The sequence below is a fragment of the Zalophus californianus genome, chromosome 2 (genome assembly GCF_009762305.2).
Source record: "Zalophus californianus isolate mZalCal1 chromosome 2, mZalCal1.pri.v2, whole genome shotgun sequence".
NCBI classification, from domain to species: Eukaryota; Metazoa; Chordata; class Mammalia; order Carnivora; family Otariidae; genus Zalophus; species Zalophus californianus.
This window is the reverse complement of record NC_045596.1, coordinates 86,425,306-86,446,890: the sequence shown is the minus strand read 5'-3', so window position 1 is coordinate 86,446,890 and position 21,585 is coordinate 86,425,306. Positions and strand designations below refer to the sequence as shown.

The following is a 21,585-nucleotide window of genomic DNA, read 5'->3' as shown; positions in this document are numbered from 1 at the left end:
TAGGTTTACTTCAATGTCAGTTTTCTCCTGTAAACTCTGGAGGCTGTGGTCCAAAATCATTGTCATTCTTATTTCCTTGAATTTTTTCTCTCCTTTTTTCTTGACTACTTTGCTTTAGAATGAAAAGCCTTGGTAAATCTATATTCTGGACACGTGTCTTTGAGGATTCTCATGACTTTGATTTGAGATTGTCTTGAAGAAAATAATTTTCTCTTTACTAAAATGTTCCATATTGTTTGCCTTATAAATTTCATCTTGTATGTGTCTATTATTTGCAGGTAATTTTTTATTTCTATATCTTTTCATTTAGTCAGTTATTTTGTACCTATTATGTATCTATTAAGACACCTTTTTATTATTTTTAAATGCAGTTTGGTCATCAACAACATTTTTGGTATTGCTGATCATCTGATGTCTGCTTATTTTGGTCAGCAAGATTGTGTATAGGCTATATAATGTTTGTAACTTTAGAACAAAATATTTAGTATCTTATTATAAAAAGGAAAGCAGCACATTCTCCTTAGTCCTTATTTTAAATCTCATTTATAATAGACACCTTCACCTTAGTCATCCTTCCTTTAAATGATTACACTGCTTCTCCTCTTTCAGGCCATAGTCATGGTTTAAGACTAAAAAGAACCCTAAATATTATAACCTCCACAGGGGCTCCATGGTTCAGTATTGTATCCCCAGCATCTAGACATGTCCCTAACATTTAGTATAAGAATAATTTTTTGAATCAATAAATATGAATCAGTATTAACTATTTTTACGTAAGGGCCAATTTAGAGAAAATAAAAATGTTTCCTGATAACATGCCTTCGAACATTTAAAGTACATTAAATCCTGAGGGAAATATATTACAACCCAGATTGTATACTTTAACTAAAAGGATGTCGATAAGGAAGTTGGCACTGTTTTTTAGCTAACAAAATGCTAATAGAAGAGCCAGTTGGAGAAAAAGTAAACAAGAGGCTTTGTGATCTCTCATCTTTATATTGGTGTGTCTTGCAAGAATCTCTTAAGTCTATTTGTATATACCTTACATTTCATTCTTGAAACTGCCATTACTAATAATTTGTCCAAGGTGAAAACGGCAGAGCCTCTTGGCTTTCCTCAGTTCCATTGGTTACTTGTTGAGATATTTTACTGGAGATATTTAAAAACTTACTGAGAATTTTAAAAATTTGCATTGTTGGCTTTAATATTGACTCTTTTCTACCATATCTGTTGATGGTTTGCTTTGTCGTAAGGAGCAGAGGGTTATTTTAGAAATAGGTTATCAGATTTAACATAAAATACCAGATACCCAATTAAATCTAAATTTCAGAGCAATATGCCTTTTTAACATAAATGTCTCATGCAATATTTGAGACATACTTATATTAGAAAATAGTTTGATCTTATTTGAAATACAAATTTAATTGGGTATTCTGTATTTTATCTGGCAGCCCTATTTAGAGAAGACTCCCCTGTTCTCTTACCATCATTTTCCCAGAATTTCTAAGGTATGTTTTACTTTGGTTTAGTTATAATGTTAAAAACATTGTATATGGCATACTTAGCATACACCATGCTTTCCTTAGAGGACTAGCACTTAGGACTTTGCGGTGTCTAATTTTTTGCCTTGTTCTTTTAAAATTTAATTTTGACATTTTTTAGGGAAACATCTGACTTTAAGGCCTTACCTTTTTCAGTTTTTAGCCTACTTAAATATGGGCTGTGGAAGAGAGAATACAAAATAGTATTAAAGATAAGGCCAACTTGCATCAAATTTTATTCATGCCAAGAATGAAAATAAATCCCACATTGTGAGTCTGGATAGAAAGCAGAACAGCCACTTAACTGTAATTGCTATTACCCAATGTCTGATTACAGACAGATGTAATTACAAAGATAAATAAATAACTAGACAGATCTCTTTATCAATATATCCCAAAATATTTCACAAAAGCCATTATGGAAATGCATTTGATAGTACATATCTCTTAAGTCTACTTGGAGGGCAAGTATGTGTGTGTGTCTGTGTGTGTTTCATCTTCTTTAGGGATCTGCTAATTACTTTTTCCTTTGGCTTTAACTCCTCTACTGCCTCTTTCTGTATCCATTTTAATCTGATTTCTTTGATGAAATTTAAAAAAAAAAATCATTCTTAGTATGTTTGGGAGGAATGATGCCTCTGCTTTCATCCAGGAAGTAGGAAACACACAATGGGCGACATGCTTGTGGAGACAGCCTGTCATTCCCCATTGTGTGGGAAGGCTTTGACCATGGAAGGGGCTCCTGCCTACGCCTTCCTGACCTTCCCTCCTGTAAGAAAACCGAGTTTGCATATTCCTTTGCTTTCCTCTCACCACTCTTGGTTTGCCTAGCCTTCCACACCTGTCTGAGAAAGAGCTACCATAGCATCTTTCCCTGGCCAGTTACAGTGTTCATCACCTCACTTAGATGAAAATTCTTCCTTAGAGTCATCATTCGTGGGTCAAATTTGGTTTTTCTTTTCCTCACTAAAGGCGAAGTGCAGTTGTGGTGTACAGTCTTTTATATATACCAGATTATTTAAATTTGTATACTATTATTTAAATTTAAAAAAATTCTAGAATGTGCAGTGCTGTGGCGCACGATATTTATAACTTTGCCTGAAAGAATGTACAAATATCTCAGTTTATATTCATTCAGGTCCTTTTTCACTGGCTGGAAATAAATTACTGAAATTCTACATTCAGTGTGGAGTATTTGGAGTTGGTTTCCTTTTTTGGTAATTGCTTTTTTTTAATCCCAATTAATAATACTGTCTTTTCCTCTCCAGCACAAACGTGCAGGTATGTGACAGCCCTTTCCATTGCACTCAAGAGGAAGCAAGATCAATAGTTGAACTGGTAAGGGGCAAATATTCAAAGCATCCTTTAATCTTACAAACGTCACAGGGAAATCTAACAAATTCTGAAAAATCTAGCAATGAAATGTATCAAGTCTTTTGGGAAGCATAGTTAAAAAAATAACATTGGAATCTATTTTTTTTTTAATCTGGAGAATTGAAAATCTTTTAGTTGAATTTTTAAATTCTGTTTTCTGAAGTACATTAACCACATTGGGGCACCTAGGTGGCTCAGTTGGTTTAAGTGTCCAACTCTTGCCTTCAGCTCAGGTCATGATCTCCTGGTCATGGCTTTGTGCTCAGCAGGGAGTCTGAGGATTCTCTCTCTCCCTCTGCCCCTTCCCCCCACTCATGTTCTCTCTCTCTCTCTCAAAAACAATTTAAAAAAATAAGGTATATTAACCACTTAACTAATTTCATATGAAGCTGCTTTTCTTAATATCACCAATTTATTGTTTATATGCATTTACTCTCCTTGTACTGTCCTGTTCCCATGAGTGACCCACCATCCAGTGTCAAAATTATGATTGGCTGCTGGTGCATGTGCATTTTGGCTCAAGAAAAATGAAAGAAGTCTATTTCTCCTTTTTTCCCTCATTTATGGGCTGTTTTGCAAGCTTTCCTTCTAGCTAAGATGATATCCTTGGATTTTTACGTATCTTAGTGATAAGGCTGCCTGGAGGCAACTGAATTTATTAGGAAATTAATGCTTGATTTGGAGACCACTAAATAAGAAAATTCATATTCAGATAATCAGGTAAAATGTTGCTATATAAAGTGTGTTCAGGATTGGTCATAGGCTAGAAATCCCATTTATAAATTAAGCTTTTTCTTTTTAATCTTAAACTAATTATGAGATTGAAACTAGTGAATTTAGATCTTTACTTCAGGAACAATAAAAATATTTACTCACTATGGCTGCTTTGAATTTTTTTCCCCACTAATTCATCAGCTGTTGAATTAGTACCTGCTGTGTGTGCGTAAGATTCTGGGTACTGGGGATGCAGTATTAAAGAAAAGACAAGAAAAACCCCTGCCCTTATGTAGCTAACATTCTAGTTGGAAAAATGGATAATAAATACAAGGAAAATATATACAGCTGACCCTGAACAATGTAGGGGGTTAGGAGTGCTGACTCCCCTGCATAGTCGAAAATCCATGTATAACTTTTGACTCCCCAAAAACTCAACTACTAACAGCCTACTGTTGACCAGAAGCCTCACTGATAACATAGTCAGTTAACACATGCTTTGTACGTTATATGAATTATATATTGTGTTATTACAATAAAGTAGAGAAAAAATGTTACTAAGAAAATCATAAGGAAAATAAATACATTTATGGTATTGTACTGTATTGAAAAAAAAATCCACTTATAAGTGGACTTGCACAGTTCAAACCCCTATTGTTCAAGGATCAACTGTAGTGTGTCTGAATGCAATAAATGGTATTATGAAAAATGGGCAGGGCAGAGGGGATGAAGTGCCAGGAGTGGGGTTAGAGTTGTAGTTACTAAAAAGGGAGTCAGGGGCAGCCTCACTAGGAGAAGACTGACATGATTCAAGATTTGTAGAAGGTAAGAGTATTAGCCAAGTGACCATCTGAAGGAAAAGCATCCCAGGCCACAGTCCCAAAGGCCATGAGACAAGAGGATGCCTGACATGTTCAAGAAATACCCAAGGAAACACAGTGACTGGTGGAGTAGAGAGAGTCTGGGGGAGACAGGAGGAGGTGAGATCAGAAATGTTTGGATCTGGGGGGTGGAAGCGGTGGCAAATTATTATGAAAGACCCTGTAAAATAGTCTGTGAAGACTGTCTAAGAAATTTGTTTCTTATTCTGAATGAGATATGGAACCACGAGCTAGTTTTAAGCGGAGGAGTAATTGACTTAGATTTTGACAAGATTACTCTGGCTGCAGTGGTGAAAACAGATTATAGGGAGGTAGGGAAGATCAGGGAAGCCATTATTTGTAATGCAGGGTACAATATCAGTTTATTTTCCCCAGGTTTTCAGTTTTGTATATATGTAGGTTATATTCTGAACTTAGTTCTCATCAATATTTATTATTACTTCTTTAAGGAGAAAAATAAAGGAAAACAAAAAACTTTTTATCTTTGCCCAAGTAGTCTCTCTCTCTCGCTAATCTCAGATTAAGACTATTCCATTTTAGTTTGGGATTTATAAATAATAGGTATAATAGATTCTTGTTTTAAAATTAGCTACAAGATTAAAGTTTCTGTCTTACATCCTGTTTTTTATTGTCTCCTATCATATTAGTAGGAAAATAATCCTCTTGGAAAAAAGAATAATTGGAGGACATGGATGTGATTTAGATAGTTAGATCTGAGGTAAGATTAGAATTCAGAAACATTAACATCCAGCTTTAATTACTTGGTGTGGTAACTTTGTTGTGCTTCATAATCATGAAGAAAGTGCAAAACTGATTATTCAGAAAATCCAGATGCAGAGAAATCAGTCCTTCTTCACTTCTTCTAATGGAGCATATCGTATATGGGATTTCACCATTTAAAATGTGTAAGTCGAAGAATTGCTCTATTAGCAGCATATAGTGATTCAGGAACTCAGATTAGGTAATACTTTCTTGTGAAAATTTTACCAACTTACAATAACGAAGTTCTTTTTGACTTGGCATTTCATCTCTTCAGAACTACACTGAGATGTTTGAATCAAAATTATTCAGGTATATATTCCCAGATCTCTCTGTTTTGCTATATACTGAGATTGCATTGATGTCAAAGTACTATTAGTTTTTGTTTGCCCTTTGGTCGCTCAAAATAACTTTTAAGACATTGAAGTTATCCGTCAAACTTGTTCACATTCTGACCACATCAATCCTGGGATTATGTGGAATCAAATTATAACCCCAAAGTTTATTAGTGGGCTTATTAGAATGAGTGAATGCATCCTAACAAGTTTAATCAACAAGATCTATATTGATAGAATATAGGATGAGTTGATTAGGTGAGATTTTAGGATAAATTAACTGTTTTGGCGAATGGATACTTTTATTTTTTTTTATTTTTTTTTAAAGATTTTATTTATTTATTTGAGGGAGAGAATGAGAGAGAGAGAGAGAGCACATGAGAGAGGGGAGGGTCAGAGGGAGAGGCAGACTCCCTGCCAAGCAGGGAACCCGATGCGGGACTTGATCCCAGGACTCCAGGATCATGACCTGAGCCAAAGGCAGTCGCTTAACCAACTGAGCCATCCAGGTGCCTGCGAATGGATACTTTTAAAATACAAAAAGAAAAGATACGGATTAAACAGTGATTAATAGAACTGTTACAGGAAGCATATGCTTGTGAATATGTATTGAAAGCATAATTAAATGTAAGTGGCATTGAGATATTAAGAAAAAAATCATTAAGTAGTTACCTGACAATATGTACAGGTCATAGGAAGAATATTGTCATTATAACCAAGAAAAATAAAAGCCAACAACCTGATGAGTATTATTTGGAAGCATTTGAGAAACAAAACAAAATAGCTGTAGAAGTAATTTGTCATGCATAGGTCTACAGGTCTTAAGAAGGATAGTGGATCTGAAGAAGATAAGGCGAATTGAAATCAAAAGAAATATGGGATTTTGTTTTGGATGTAGATGTTTGAATTATTTACAATCATGAAAAGGCAAGGCTGTGTCAAAAGCAAGACTTGTGCAGATCTCAACACACTGGGGATCCACAGAGGCAGAGAGCACTGCTCTGTTACTCTGGTAGTCGGGCCACAGCATGGATCTCTGGCAACAAGAGTAACAGTCTGTAATAGTTCAACCATAGGACCACCTAATTACATGTCTGGGGATATTGTGTCTTTTTTTTTTTTTTTTTTTAACTTTTATGTAACTTTAGAGCCAGAAAATATGGGACTTTGCAATTCTTGAGGATGATGTGACTAGAAATTGGAGCTTTATTTCCAGGAGCAAGATTCAGAGCATTTATAGGGAACAAAAAAATGTGTGTTTGTGTAGGTATGTGCATACATTATGTGATTTACCTTCCAGATATAATATTAGTTGCTTTTGATGACAATTTGACTACTGGGATTTAAGATGCTACTTTTAGGATCCTTTACTGTATGTAAATATTTTTTGAAAATATGTTGAGTAGATTGAAACAAAGTTTACAAGCTTAATCTTACAGACATATATAATTAGAGAATGCATCGTTTTTTTCTAGTACATGTGGACACTTCCAAAAATTGAGTATTAGTCCACAAAAAGAGTTGCAAAAAAAAAAAAAAAGCCCAAGAGTTGATGTCATGGAGACAACATTCTCTTGTCTATAGTATAGTAAAGTTTACTTATCCCTTATGAAAATATTAAAAGAAATAACCCCAAATCCATATGTTTAGAAACTAAAAACACTTCTGAATAAGTTATACCTCAACAAAACAAATTGTAAGGAATCATAAAATCCTTAAAATTGAGTGACAGCTGGGTTGCTATATGTCAAAACTTGAACAATGCAGCAAAAACAGTTTTTGAGAGCAGTAAAATGATATAGCAGAAATGAAAATTGAGAGGCCAGATTCTGAACTCAACAGTTACTCTGTTCTTTTTCTTCTTTTAACATAAGAAAGTAAGTTACAAAGAGTAGAGCAATTTTTATTTTTTTTAGTGGGGGAAGGGACAGAGGGGGAGGGGGAGAGAGAATTTTAAGCAGGCTCCACACCCAGCACAGAGCCTGACAGGGTTCAGTCTCATGACCCTGAGATCATGACCTGAGTGGAAATCAGACGCTTAACTGACTGAACCACCCATGCGCCCCTACAGCAGATGTTTAATGAAAGAAAACAGATAATGGCAAGGATCGATTAAAACAAAAGCTGGGTTTAACTTTTTTTAAGAATAATAATATAGACAAAACTATTATAGGAAGGATGAAAGAGAAAACAAATGAAAATGTCAAGAATTAAAGACATAATTATGGACATAGGAGATATTTAAATAAACAGAAGGGAATACTGTGAGATGCTTTTGGCAATACCTTTCTAAACACAGATGAATTGAAAATTTTGTTTAAAATATAAATTACCAATATTAAATCAAGAATAAATGGAAAAGTATGAATAGGGAAGTACAGCATAAGGAGTTTTTTAAAAAATAGATGAATATGCATAATAATGAAAATGGCCATTTCTCCCATATTAATTAATGAAGTCACTTGATTTTTAATCAGGATCCTACAGGGTTTTTGATTGAACTTGACAGGATGATCCTAAAATTTATATGGCGTAGTAAAGGCCGGGAATAACCTAAAAAGAATTGATAAATTTAAATGAAGTTTAAAAAAAAAAAAACTGAACAGTTACAAGATACCATAAAATGAGGTAAAACATAAGCCATTGGTTGGGAGAAGATATTTGCATATAAATGACAAGATTTAACAACTTATTCAGATCAACAAGAAAAAGATAACCTAGTAGGGAAAAAAAATGGGCAAACAATATAAATGGACAATTCACAAAAGAGGACACTTAAATGGCCAGTAAACGTGAAAATTTGCTGTATCTTACCAGTAATCAGTGAGATCAAACTAAGGCACAATAGGGGCACCTGAGTGGCTCGGTCGTTAAGCGTCTGCCTTCGGTTCAGGTCATGATCCCAGGGTCCTGGGATTGAGCCCCACATCGGGCTCCCTGCTCAGTGGGAAGCCTGCTTCTCCCTCTCCCACTCCCCCTACTTGTGTTCCCTCTCTCACCATCTCTCTCTCTCTGTCAAATAAATAAATAAAATCTTAAAAAACAAACAAACACAAAACTAAGACACAATGTAATTTCATAGTTACCGTGTTGGCAAACGTGTAGAAATCTGTTTTCCAGGTGTTTTTAAGCAAGTGGGGAAAGGAGACCTCTCATACTTGTTGATATGTTTGATGGGAGTATAAATTGACACAACTACTTTAAAGAGCAATTAAGTAATTGTAAGTAAAGTTGAAGATACTTAGAATCCACTACTCAGAAATTGCTCTTCTTAGTACACATTCTACAGAGACACTACTATGTGTGTTTATGTGATCAGACATGGCAAAATTGGAAACTGACTAAAGTCTATGGCTAAGAGCTGGGTAAATAAACTATAGTATATTTATGTGGTAGAGTGCTGTGCCACAGGCAAAATATGGAAATTGGAACTGTGTGACTCTACATAGATAAAACCTGAAAGTGCAGTGTTGGGCAGGAAGGTCTTTTGCAGCAAGACATAATGCATAGTATGCAAAACACCCAAAGCAGTACCATATATTTTTATGGGTACAAACTGATATGGTGTTCACATTTTAGAAACATAAATAAGAACGGTAAACAGTGTTAGCATGGTGGTTACAGGTTACTTCTGAGAAGGGAAATAAATACGATTTTAATTTCTGATGAGTAGGGAGAAAAAGAGACTTCAGCTGTAAAGTTTCTGAAATAAGAGAAATAACAACGTTAACTCTTTTAAAAGTGTAGGGAGTAGGTATGTGTTATAATTGTCTGCATTTTCTGCATGTTTGAAGTATTCATAATTTAAAAAATTTGAACGCCTAGGAAAACAACAGAATTAGTAAAACCAAAAGCTAGTTCATGAAATGATCGATAAAATTGCTACCTCTTTAGCCAGAATGATCAGGAAAGAAAAGAAGACAAATTTTCAGCATCAGGAATGAGAAAAGTGACATCCCTGCTGATTCTACAGTTATTAGGAGAACAGTAGGAAAATACTATGAAAAACTTTATACCAGTAAATTTGACAACTTGGATGAAATGGACAGATTCCTTGAGATATGTAAATTACCAAAGTTCACTGAAGAAGAAATAGGCATAAACAAATTAAATGTGCACTTAAAATCTTTCCATAAACACAATACTTGGCCTAACTGACTTCCACTACTTTTATTCAGCATTGTAGGTTCTAGCCAGTGCAGTAAAAAGAAGGAAAGGGCATCCAGCTTATAAAGGAAGATGACATGAATGTCTATGTAGAATAGTCAATAAAATATACCTGAAAGCGACCAGAATAAGTAAATTTAACAAGTTTGTTGCAGGATACAAGATCAATATACAAAAAACAATTACATTTTTATATGCTAGAAATAAACATTTGGAAACAAAGTAAATATATTTATCATGGCATCAAAAATATGAAACACCTAGGGATATATCTGGAAAAAAATATGTGAAGAGCCTGTTAAACTAAAGCATTGCCAACAGAAATCAGAGAACTACATTAATAGATATATTTATAAACATAGTAAATACATCATGAAGACTCAAATTATGTTCTTCTCAAATTGATCTATATAGATTTCAGTGCAATGTCAATCAAATTCTAATACACTTTTTTATAGAAATTAACAAACTCATAAGTACCAGAGACCTAGAATAAATTAAACAACTTTATTAAGAAGAAAGTTGGAATAGTAACTTCCTGATCTCAGGACATTTTATAAAACTACAGTTATCAAGAGACTTTAGTAATGGTGTAAAACTAGACAAATCAATGAAACCAAATCCAGAAATAGACCTACATATATGTGGACAACTGATTTTCAAAATGATATCTTTTCAACAAGTAGTACTTGAACAGTTGGTTATTCCATATGGTACCAAAGAAACCTCACTTCAGTCCATACCTTGCACTGTATATATGATAATTGTCTAAAATGTATCCTAGACCAAAATTTAAAACATAAAACTGTAAACCTATTTTGATCTTGGGTTCATTAGACAAAGTTTTTTAGATATGGCACTGAAAGCATAACCCATTTTTAAAAATGATAAATGGAATTTTATCAAAATTAAAAATTTCTCTTCTGTAAAAAATACTCAAGAGAATAAAAAGCCACATACAGTAAGAACATATTTGAAAATCATATACCTGAAAAAGGGACTTGTCCTATATTATATAAAGAATTCTCACAATTCATTAATAAGAAAATGAAACATCCCCTCACCCCCAAAGGAAATGTGCAAAATATTTGGTCACTTTGCCAAAGACGACATACTGAAAACACGTGAGATGATGCTCAGCTTGACTAGTCATTAAGGAAATATAAATTAAAAACCACAATGACATACACACTTCTTAGAATAGCTAAAAATATAAAAGATTGGCCATTCCAGTTGCGAGCAAGTATGTGGAGGAACTGGTCATTCCATAGCCTGCTGATGGGAATGAAAAATGATATAACCACTATGGAAAAAATAATTTGGCATTTTCTTGAGAAGTTAAGCATAGACCTACCATGTGATCTAGCCATTCCACTTTTAGATATTTACGCAAGAGAAATGGAAGTATATGTCCATACAAAGACTTGTACACAAATGTTTATATCAGCTTTCTTTGTAATAGACAAAAAGTGAAAACAACCCATATGTCCATCAACAGATGAATGGATAGATAAATTGTGGTATATTCAGACCATATGTTCAGCAGTGGGAGTACTCAGCAATAAAAAAATGAGTATTTGGTACATGCTTATAACATGGCTGACAATTTTTAAAAATTTAGAAAATTGGGTATATAAAGGCAGACATACACATTATATCATACCATTTATATAAAATTTTAGGAAATGCAAATGCTCGTGTATAGTGACACAAAACATCATTGGTTGGAGAGTTTGGGGGAGAGCCAAGGGAGGAAAGATTTCATAGTTTCTTTTACAGGGACAGGAAGAAATTGGGGATAGTGGGGAATATGTTTATTATCTTGATTACGATGATGACTTTGAGTGTGTATATATGTCAAAACTTACTAAACGATACTATAAATACAATGTGCACCATTTATTTTATGTTGGTGTTAGTCCAGTGAGTTTCATTATGGAAAAAAAAAAAAGTTCCAGAGTCAGACCATCTAGGTCCAAATATCAGGTCTTTCATTCATAACTTAAGACAAATTATTTAACTTATTTATGCCTGGTTTATTTATAAGATGGAGCTAAGAATACTATCTTCCTTATAAGAGTTATAGAGAATTGGATGAGATAATTCAGGTAAAATGTGAAGCAGCTAGAAAGTACTCAATACACGTTGGGTTTTATTATCACTATTGGCATTAATGTTGTTGAATTAAATGGACCACAGAGAGAAAAATCCCTTCTATTCCAGCTTCTTGAATACTTCCAGTGATGAGGATGTCACTCCTTCATGGGATAGCCCATCCCATTGTTGGATATTGGAAAAGTCATTGTGACTAATTTAAATTATTCAATGAGAATCAGTCCTATATTCAGAGACATGAACAGAAAGGGAAGAGGAAAGAGAAGTTAGTTTCTACAACATAACTTATTCTAATACTTAACCACTTTTCCCATCTGGGAATTTTTTCCCCAGAATTTTCCCACATGCTTCTATTTAAGCACTTTCCTTGTATTCTGCTCTCTGAGGAAATGGAAAATCTCTAGGCATCATGCGAAGTTGGGGAAAGTTTGAATTAGGTAATTTGTAAGGTTTTTTTGTATTTGGTGACTGTAGTCATTTTGCTGGGGGAAAAAAAAAAAGAATTGACCTTTGTGAGGTTGCACACACAAACTCAGTGCATGTGGGACTGAGAAAGAACCACACTCATTGCTAAAGAAATTCCCAGACCTGTCTCAGGCCCTGCACAGCCTGGTAGCCTCAGGGATTAAAATTCCTAGAATTTAGGATTCAGGACAAAGAGAATAAGTAGCACACTCCTACTCAGTTGCAGTGCCCAGTCTCATGATACTGTGAACCTTTAGCTCACAGGAGTGGTGGAAAGCACTAGAAACTTCTGGAACTGGGAGAAGAGAGTACCTCCCAGAGAAGTCTCAGCAGCAGCAGCAGTCTGACTTTGTTTTTGCCTTCCCTTGGCCAGGTTTCCCCTAAAAGCAGTCTCAGGCAAACCTGGAGCACACAAAGCTCAGAGATGGCCGTGATGATGGTTCATAGGGTCATGAGTAGTGCGTTGAAGGAGAAGAGTAAGGGGGAAATTTCTACTTTAATTAAAAATGTACTGACTACATTTGGTAGACTTTATTTCTTTAGTGAAGCAGTGATATCCGCAGTGTTGTGTGAAATTTGGAATGGTGATTTTGTATTTGATGTCAGGACTCCTCAGCTGAATGTTAAAGGTCAGTGCACTAGAATCAGATCCTGATTTATCAAGAAAAGACACTTTGAAAAATTTTAATAATTACAAAGATGTTCCTTTTTGACTTCTTAAAAGCTCACTCTGTATCACCACTCAAAGGTGAACAAAACAAATGAAAATAAGGTCATTTTGTTTGATTCTAGCCAATTATATACATTATTGAAAGGAAGAGGAAGTTGGGTGCCTGGGTGGCTCAGTCGTTAAGCGTCTGCCTTCGGCTCAGGTCATGATCACAGGGTCCTGGGATCGAGTCCCGCATTGGGCTCCCTGCTCCTTGGGAGCCTGCTTCTCCCTCTGCTTCTCTCTCTCCCTCTCTCTCTCCCTCTGTCTCTCATGAATAAATAAAATCTAAAAAAAAAAAAAAAAAAGAGGAAGTAGATTAAGCTTACATAACCTAAAATACTCTACATTTTGTCTATGGATAACTAAGAATTGGTCATATTTTGCTGGCTTTCTAAAGCAAAAATCAGAAAAGAAATGTAAAAGTAAAACTAATACACAGCAATTGCCTTATGAACTGTGGAAATATAATGCAGGAAGAGAATATTCAAGATAATTTAATTAATTAAATCAATTTAATTAAATCAATTTAATTAATTAAATTAATCAACTACAACCCTGCTATACCTGAATGAAAAACCAGGAACTTTTTTTCCCTTTAATTTTGAACCCTTATAATAAAGTGAAAGAATATCAATTCTTATATAGGAAAGCACAGTTTTATACTGTTTCAGTCAGTGTATCACGTTAGTTAATTAAGTTGAACAAATGTAACCTGCAATGGAAGATGCTTATAGGGACCTGGTGGCGTTATATGAAGTAGAGGCACTAAGTACAGAGCAGTTGTATTAATGGTTCATATCAACTTAAAATGCAGTTTAAGCATGAATCGGGACAGAGGCTAGAGTAAGCTTTCTTTGGTGGGTAAAAGAAAGAGGAATACTTTGGTACTGAAAACTCCAGATTCGTTTATGAAAGTATTTTTGGAGTGGGAAAAGGAGAGATGGCATTTTTAGAATAAGAATATAAAATAATACTGTTTTGTGGAGAATTTGTATTAGATGATTAGAGGGTGCCCACATTTTTCCTGTAAGTAACTGAAAATGCTTTCTTCATTTCTTACCATGAAAACGTCGTGGTGGTGACTTCTGACAGAGTTGGGATTGGGTCACTTTTAGGTGCTCCTCTGTGCTGCTCTTAGTTCTTCCATTTTTTTGTAAGCAGGTGTGGTTTGTTGTTACATTTAAGAATCAGGAAGCCATTGAGGGCGCCTGGGTGGCTCAGTTGGTTAAGCGACTGCCTTCGGCTCAGGTCATGATCCTGGAGTCCCGGGATCGAGTCCCACATCGGGCTCCCTGCTCAGCGGGGAGTCTGCTTCTCCCTCTGAACCTCTTCCCTCTCGTGCTCTCTCTCTCTCTATTCTCTCTCTCTCAAATAAATAAATAAAATCTTTAAAAAAAAAATCAGGAAGCTTTTGACTATAGGTGCAGAATTGAAGAGCAGATGTGTCTCATGAACCCCTTGTTCTCAGATTTAAATGTTGGTCTCTATTCTGGCATATGTTAATATGGAAAAATGTAAAAAAAAAAAAATGACCCCCAAACTATAAGAGTTCTTATCTCTGAGCATTTGACTTATTGGTGATGTTTGTTTTCTTTTTTTATAAGGCTTTGTACACACTGAATATATTCTACTAACCAAGAAATATATTTTAAGGTTGAAGAAATAAGGGGGTGCCTGGCTGGCTTGGTAGAGCACATGACTCTTGATTTTGGGGTTGTGAGTTTGAGCCCCACATTCTGTGTGGAGATTACTTAAAAATAAAAATAATCTTTAAAAAAAATGAATGAAGAAATAACATTCTGAAAATTATTTTTTTTAAGATTTTGTTTATTTGAGAGGGAGAGTGCAGGGGGGTAGAGAGAAAGAGAGCACAAGTCGGGAGGTGAGGAGGGGCAGTGGGAGAGGGAGAAGCAGACACCCCACAGAGCAGGGAGCCCAATGCAGGGTTCGATCCCAGGACCCTGGAATCATGATGTGAGCTGAAGGCGGACACTTAACCGACTGAGCCACCCAGGCGCCCCTGGAAATTATTTTTAAAATAAAACGTAATGGTAAGTGTTTCAGCTAGAGTAGTTTGTTCGTTTCTGTCCTGTAGTACTTTTTTAGGTTAATGAGAAGTTGCCCAATTATCCTGTTTTGTACAGGCATGCCTCATTTTATTGCCATTCACCTTATTGTGCTTCACAGATGCTGCCATTGTATACATATTGAGGTTTGTGATAACTGTTAAGCAAGTCTATTGGCTCTGTGCCACTTTTCTAAAAGCATTTGCTCACTTTGTATCTCTGTCATGTTATGGTGATTCTCACAATATTTCAAACTTTTTTATTACCATATTTGTTATGGTGATCTGTGATCAGGGAGCTTTGATGTTACCATTGTAGTTGTTTTGGGGTGCCACAAACCACACTCATAAAAGGCAGTGAAGGTAATGGACAAATGTGTGTATTCGGACTGTTCTACTGTCTGGCTGTTCCCCATCTGGCCCAAAGAGAGTCTTTCCTATTACCTGAGACACAACAATATTGAAATTAGGCCAATTAATAACCCTACAATGGCCTCTGAGTGTTCAGGTGAAGGGAAGAGTCCCACATCTTTCATTTTAAATCAAAAGCTAAAAACGACTAACCTTAATGGAGAAGGCACATTTTGAAAGCCAAGACAGGCCCAAAACTAGTCTTCTTGCTTCATACAATAAGCCAAATTGTGAATGCAAAGGAAAAGTTCTTCACTACTCCAGTGAACACCCAAAGTGATACGAAAGCAAAACAGCCTTATTGCTGCTATGGAGAATGTTTGAGCGGTGTGGACAGAAGATTAAACCAGCTACAACATTCCCTTAAGCCAAAGCCTAATCCAGAGCAAGGCCCTAACTTTTCTCAATTCTGTGAAGGCTGAGAGGTGAGGAAGCTGCAGAAGAGAAGTTGGAAGCTGGCAGAGGTTGGTTCATGAGGTTTTAGGAAAGAAGCTGTCTCCATAACATAGAAGTTCAAGGTGAAGCAGCAAGTGCTGTTGGAAAAGAAGCTGCAGCAAGTCAGCAGAAAGTCTAGCTAAGATGATGAGAGAGAAGACGCTAAGCAATTGATTTTCAGTGTAGATGGAACAGCCTTCTATTGGAAGAAGATGCCATCTATAACTTTCATAGCGAGAGAGCAGAATTCAGTGCTTGGCTTCCAAAGCTTCAAAGGACAGGCCGACTTGTCAGGGGCTCATAAGCTGGTGACTTCATTGCCTTCCCATAAATCCTTGGACCCTGAAGAATTCTAACTCTACTCTGTCTGTGCTCTGTAAATGAAACAACAAAGCCTGCATGACAGCACATCTGTTTACAACATGGTTTACTGACTATTTAAGCCCACTGTTGAGACCTAGTATCCTTTCACAATATTATTACTCGTTGACAATGCATCTGGTCACTGAAGACAGTTGATGGTGATATACGGTGAGATTCATGTTGTTTTCATGCCCGCTAACACAACATGCATTCTGCAGCTCATGGATCAAAGGAGTGATTTGGACTTTCAAGTCTTACAACTTAAATACCTTTCATAAGGCTATAGCTGCCACAGATAAGTGATTCCTCTATGGACCTGGGCAAAGTAAATTGAAAACCTTCTAGAAAGGCCTCACCATTCTAGACCTAATTAAGACCATTTGTATTTCAAAGGAAGAGGTCAAAATATCAACGTGAACAGGAGTTTGGAAGAAGTTGATTCCAACCTTCATGGATGACTTTGAGGGGTTCAAGACTTCAGTGGAGGAGGTAGCTGCAGATATGGTGGAAATAGGAAGAGAACTAGAATGAGAAGTGGAGTTTGAAGATGGGACTGAATTGCTGCAATCTCATGGTAAAAGTTGAATGAGGAGTTGTTTATTATGGATGAACAAAGAAAGTGTTTTCTTGAGATGAAATTTGTTCCTGGTGAAGATGCTGTAAAGATTGTTGAAATAAAGGATTTAGAATATTACATAAATTCAGTTGATAAAGTAGCAGCAGGGTTTGAGAGTATTAACTCCAGTTTCGAAACAAGTTCTACTGTAGGTAAAATGCTGTCAAACAGCATCACATGCTGCAGAGAAATTATTCATGAAAGGAGAAGTCAATCGATGTGGCAAACTTCACTGTTGCCTTATTTGTTTAAGAAACTGCTAAGCCACCCAAACGTATGGAACCACCAACCTGATCAGTCAGCAGCCGTCAACATCAAGGCAAGACCCTCCACCAGCAAAAAGATTATAACTCACTGAAAACTCAGGTGATGGTTAGCTTTTTTTAGCAGTAATTTTTAAATTAAGGTATTTACATTTTTATTTTAGATATAATGCTATTGCACACTTAATAGAGTGTATACATAACCTTTACTAGGAGATCAAAAATTCATTTGGCTCATTTTATTGCAATATTTGCATTATGTCAGTGGCAGAACCAAACTTGCAGTATCTCTGATGTATGCTTATATACCACACATTTCCTTCCTCTGAAATGTTTGGCAGCTCCAGCAAGAAACAGCTGCTCATTTTGAACAGGAAAACTAAACAGCTAACTTTCCAACAAACTTTGTAATAGATGTCCTGCACAATTGAAAGAGCATACCAATTTCAAAGAATAAAGAAGTTACTCTATCTTATTGTCTGTGTAGTAAAACAGCCATCAAATCCCAGAGGCCTACTCTCAAATGAGTATAATTTTTATACTGGGAGTCACTTGCACACCCAGGTTTACATAAGTTCTGTCATCCTCCAAACCAACCATCATTAAGCATTTTCTTGTGCTAGGAAGCTGAATAGAATTTTTCTTGATTTTTTTTTTTTTTGAAGTACTTGGAAATCTCAAGGATGTTTTATATAGAATTTATACAGAGGTTTTTTTGTTACATCATTTTTCTGTGACAGAACATAAAGTACATTTGATTAGCTTTTTTCTTAAAGAGTAGAAGGAAAAATAACTTTAAACTATTTATGATTCAGAGGAATGTATTAGGGTTCTCCAAAGAAACAATAGGTTGTATAGATATATGTAAAAAGTGATTGTGGAGGCTTAGTGAGTCCAGAATCTGAGTAGGCCAGCAAGCTGGAGACAGAGGGGAGCCAGGGATGCAGATGAAGTCCAAAGGCAGTTTGCTGGAAAATTTCCTCTTGCTTGGGGAGGCTGGTCTTTTTGTTCTAGTCATACCTTCAACTGATTGGTTGAGGCCCACCCACATTGAGGAGGGCAGTCTGCCTTACTGAGAGTTTACCTATTTAAATGTTAATCTCAGCTACAAACACCTTCCAAGTTGACGCATTAACTATCCAGAGACTATTTACTATTGCTGAAATTTAAGTTTTTCTTCCTACTGACTTGTTCTTATTTAGTACTGCCCTTAGACCTAAGCAAGGAGGGCCCTACTTTGCTTTGGCCTTCATCAGTTATGTCCCGCCCCATAAGGCAAGACCAAGGGACCAAAGTTGTGCATTCACCAGGAGCCAAGCCCCCGCATTCCATACCACCCTGTAGCTACTCAAAATCCTGGAATTCTTTGCCCACATAGCTGCAGGCCTGTTTCCAGGGTCTTCATGGGCATCTCCCCAAATCCATGCTCTTCCTTTGTGAACAGTGTGCTCGCTGTTACTTCTGCAGGGGCCATTGGGTGGCTGTTCGGAGGCAGGGAGTACATATATGTGTGGGCTGGAATTTCTGCCCTTGTGCAAGTGAGGCCCCTCAATACAGACTGGAGCCTGCGAATGGGAGAGAAGTGGGGCAGGATGAGGGCCACGTGCCTCTTTTCCTTACTCTGCTGTATTCAGGCAGTCTCTGGGGTGTCTAGAATGCCAAACGAGGGCTTCCAAGTCGTTACAAAAGTGTATTTCTCAAGATAGGAGGATGGAACATACTTTACACTCCATTCATCACTTTGTTAGCTTGATTTATAACTTTTAAGTATTCACATGTATGGTATGCGGTCTTCCCTATGTACCTTTGTCCCATACCTCAAAGGTTAGAAACAGATCTTTCCTATTGAAGGTGAGCAAAATCAGAGAATTAGAAGTTGATTATTAAATTTGAAATCTCAAATGTTTTATAAAATCAGGGTAGTGGTTATCCCGAGGGGAGAAAAAGTTATGATTGGGGAAGGGCCTGGCCTGTTCCATTTCTCAACTTGGGTGGTGATTACATAGATGTTAATTCTTGGGCTTGGTGCATTCCTCTCCATGGATGAGGGGTCTCTCAATAAAATGTTGAAAAAAAAAAAAAAAGAAACAACAACTAAAAAATGTATTGTTCTTAATTAGGAAAAAAAATCTGATATCTCAGAAAAGTCTTTCTTTCAAACTTGTCTATCACAGATTATACTATATTTGTTCTATAAATCTTGGCCCAGTCATGGAAATAAACAGAAAAATGCTCTAAAAGACAGCTAAATAAATTATATAATGTGTGTGTGTGTGTGTGTGTGTGTTTACGTACGTGCACGTGCATGACGTGTCTTTGAATGTGTATGTTGGATTTTTGTCCTCTAGTCCTCAGCCAGGGAAGCAACTGAAAGAAAACCTCTCTCTCTCCTCAGCATTCTCAGTAGTTCCCATGGGTTAATGAGAAAAATATTTTCAAGCATGCTTTTTTTATTTGACTCTACATCTGTGGTTTGTTTATCCAAAAGAAGAAGCAATGATAATTAGAGGCAAAGAGGAATACTTAACTTTTCTCAGGTGAGAGAACCATTGCGCATAACGTTTGTTCTATAGTTTCACGAAGAAAAAAAAAAAACATTGTGGATGTAGTTTCCACATCTAGATATTCATGACAGGGACTCTGTTTTTATCTTTCAGGTGTCATCATCATCAAATAAGGGAAGAAGTAAAGAAGAAGGTACGGTTTTGGTTCTTGAGGAGCTAGATATATAAATTTGTTTATAATGGTGGAAACCAGAAAAAGTACAATAGGTTAATTTAAAAGTTATATAAACCAAGTAAAATAGTTTTTAAAATAGTCTTTAAAATTTTCAGATGAAATCAATTATTTCCTAATTTCAGAAAATGAGAAGGGGCACATATATTACTTTTAGGCTAGAGTTAGTGACATTTTTGGTGAAGTACTGAAAGGTTTCAGGTACTTCTGATAAATTTAATGAGACTCCAGATACCTGAATTTGGGGGATTTTCTTTATTATCTTATCATTTTAATGAATCATTTTAAGTAAATATCTTAAAATCAAAATTTATAGGATTGAAAATACTGTATTTTTGTTAACCATTATTTGAAGCTGTTTTGAGAAACAAGTAAAAATGTGTAGTAAGAATTTCAGAATATAAGCATAGGCACGAAGCATTCATCTTTGAAACTTTGCAAAATTTTTGATCTTTGTTTTAATATAAAACATTAGAAGAGCATTCAACTTGCAAAATTGGAGGAAAATGAGAACTATTTACTGTGTCAAGTTCTACGATGTTTAGAAAAGAGCAGATCTGTAGACATTTCATGGGAAAGCAAGCTATATTCCTTATATGGGAAACTAACAGACTGTTTCTTTACAATACTATCCCATTTTGGGATATTTGACAGGCAAATTTTACAGTACAAGGTTTTCCTAGATCTTTCATGCTGTAGCTAGGACACTGACTTCTGTGTTACTCGGTAGAGACTAAAATGATCCAGAAAGATGAAGGGAATAAAATGGGAAGGCTCTGGAATTTTTAGCACAGTTTTATATAAGGCCTGAGCCAAATGAGAGAACTTAGGACAAGAGTTTAAAGGGGAGTAACCTGAAATAGGGAAATGTGTCATACCAAGCTTGTGATTGTTTTTCTAAATACTTCGTAAAGGTCTAAATTAAATTTGTCTTCTCTCCCTCCCCTCCCTCCCTCTTTACCCCTTCCCCGACACCCTCTTCCCCATTTCAAACACAGAGCAAGTGTGGCACTTCCTTGGCAAGTGATTCGAACATTTGAAGTTCTGCCATCAAGATTCCAATCTCCAAGGATTCCGCGACCCCCTCTCCCCCCAAGTGCTAGCAACAGGCAGATCTATGAGAATTGACTGACTTCCTGTTGAAACTTTTTTCCCCCAGCCTTTTTTGAGATATACAATATGTAAATAAAGACTGATATTTTTAAGTTATTCGGATATTTATTGATATGAAAAGATTTTGATTTCGTAGCAGAAATTTAGAAGCATTGAGTTTTGACCAGTTCTAATTTCTGTGGCTGAAGGAACCCATCAATTTTATTAGCTTTTATTTCTGTGGGTTAATATAGAAATTACAAATTTAGTAAGCTAATTAGATTACTGTGGATAATTATTCTCATTTTCATACCACATTATCTTTTTTCAAGTTGCTGGTGGGACCTTTCTTTAGCCAAACTCTGTCCTCTTATTAGGCCTGTGTATTGTGTTTATATTTATTAAGGCTCTTTCTTAGAATTTATTACTTTAGAGGGCCTAAACTCTCTGATTCTCATTCAGTCCCCTTAAGTCTCAATTCTCACCTCTCCGGCAATGATGCTGAAGTTTTCATAAGAAGCCCAGGTCTCTCGTGTGAGGT

The 21,585-nt window shown here is 35.9% G+C and overlaps 1 protein-coding gene across 5 annotated transcripts in view; it reads left to right on the top strand.

The window, feature by feature from the left end:
- PPA2 (inorganic pyrophosphatase 2) overlaps positions 1–21,161 on the top strand; it is an 83,527-nt gene extending 62,366 nt beyond the window's left edge. For 3 of the 5 annotated variants that reach the window (XM_027598629.2, XM_027598630.2, XM_027598628.2), the window contains 3 exons: positions 2,810–2,879; positions 19,874–19,913; positions 20,951–21,161. In XM_027598629.2, the coding sequence (XP_027454430.1) occupies positions 2,810–2,879; positions 19,874–19,913; positions 20,951–20,979 (139 nt within the window). In that variant the 3' untranslated portion in view covers positions 20,980–21,161. Of the gene's footprint in view, positions 1–2,809; positions 2,880–19,611; positions 19,754–19,873; positions 19,914–20,950 lie in introns of all 5 variants that reach the window. The other 2 variants (XR_003520735.2, XM_027598631.2) reach the window with 2 other exon arrangements.
- The last annotated feature ends 424 nt before the right edge of the window (positions 21,162–21,585 follow it).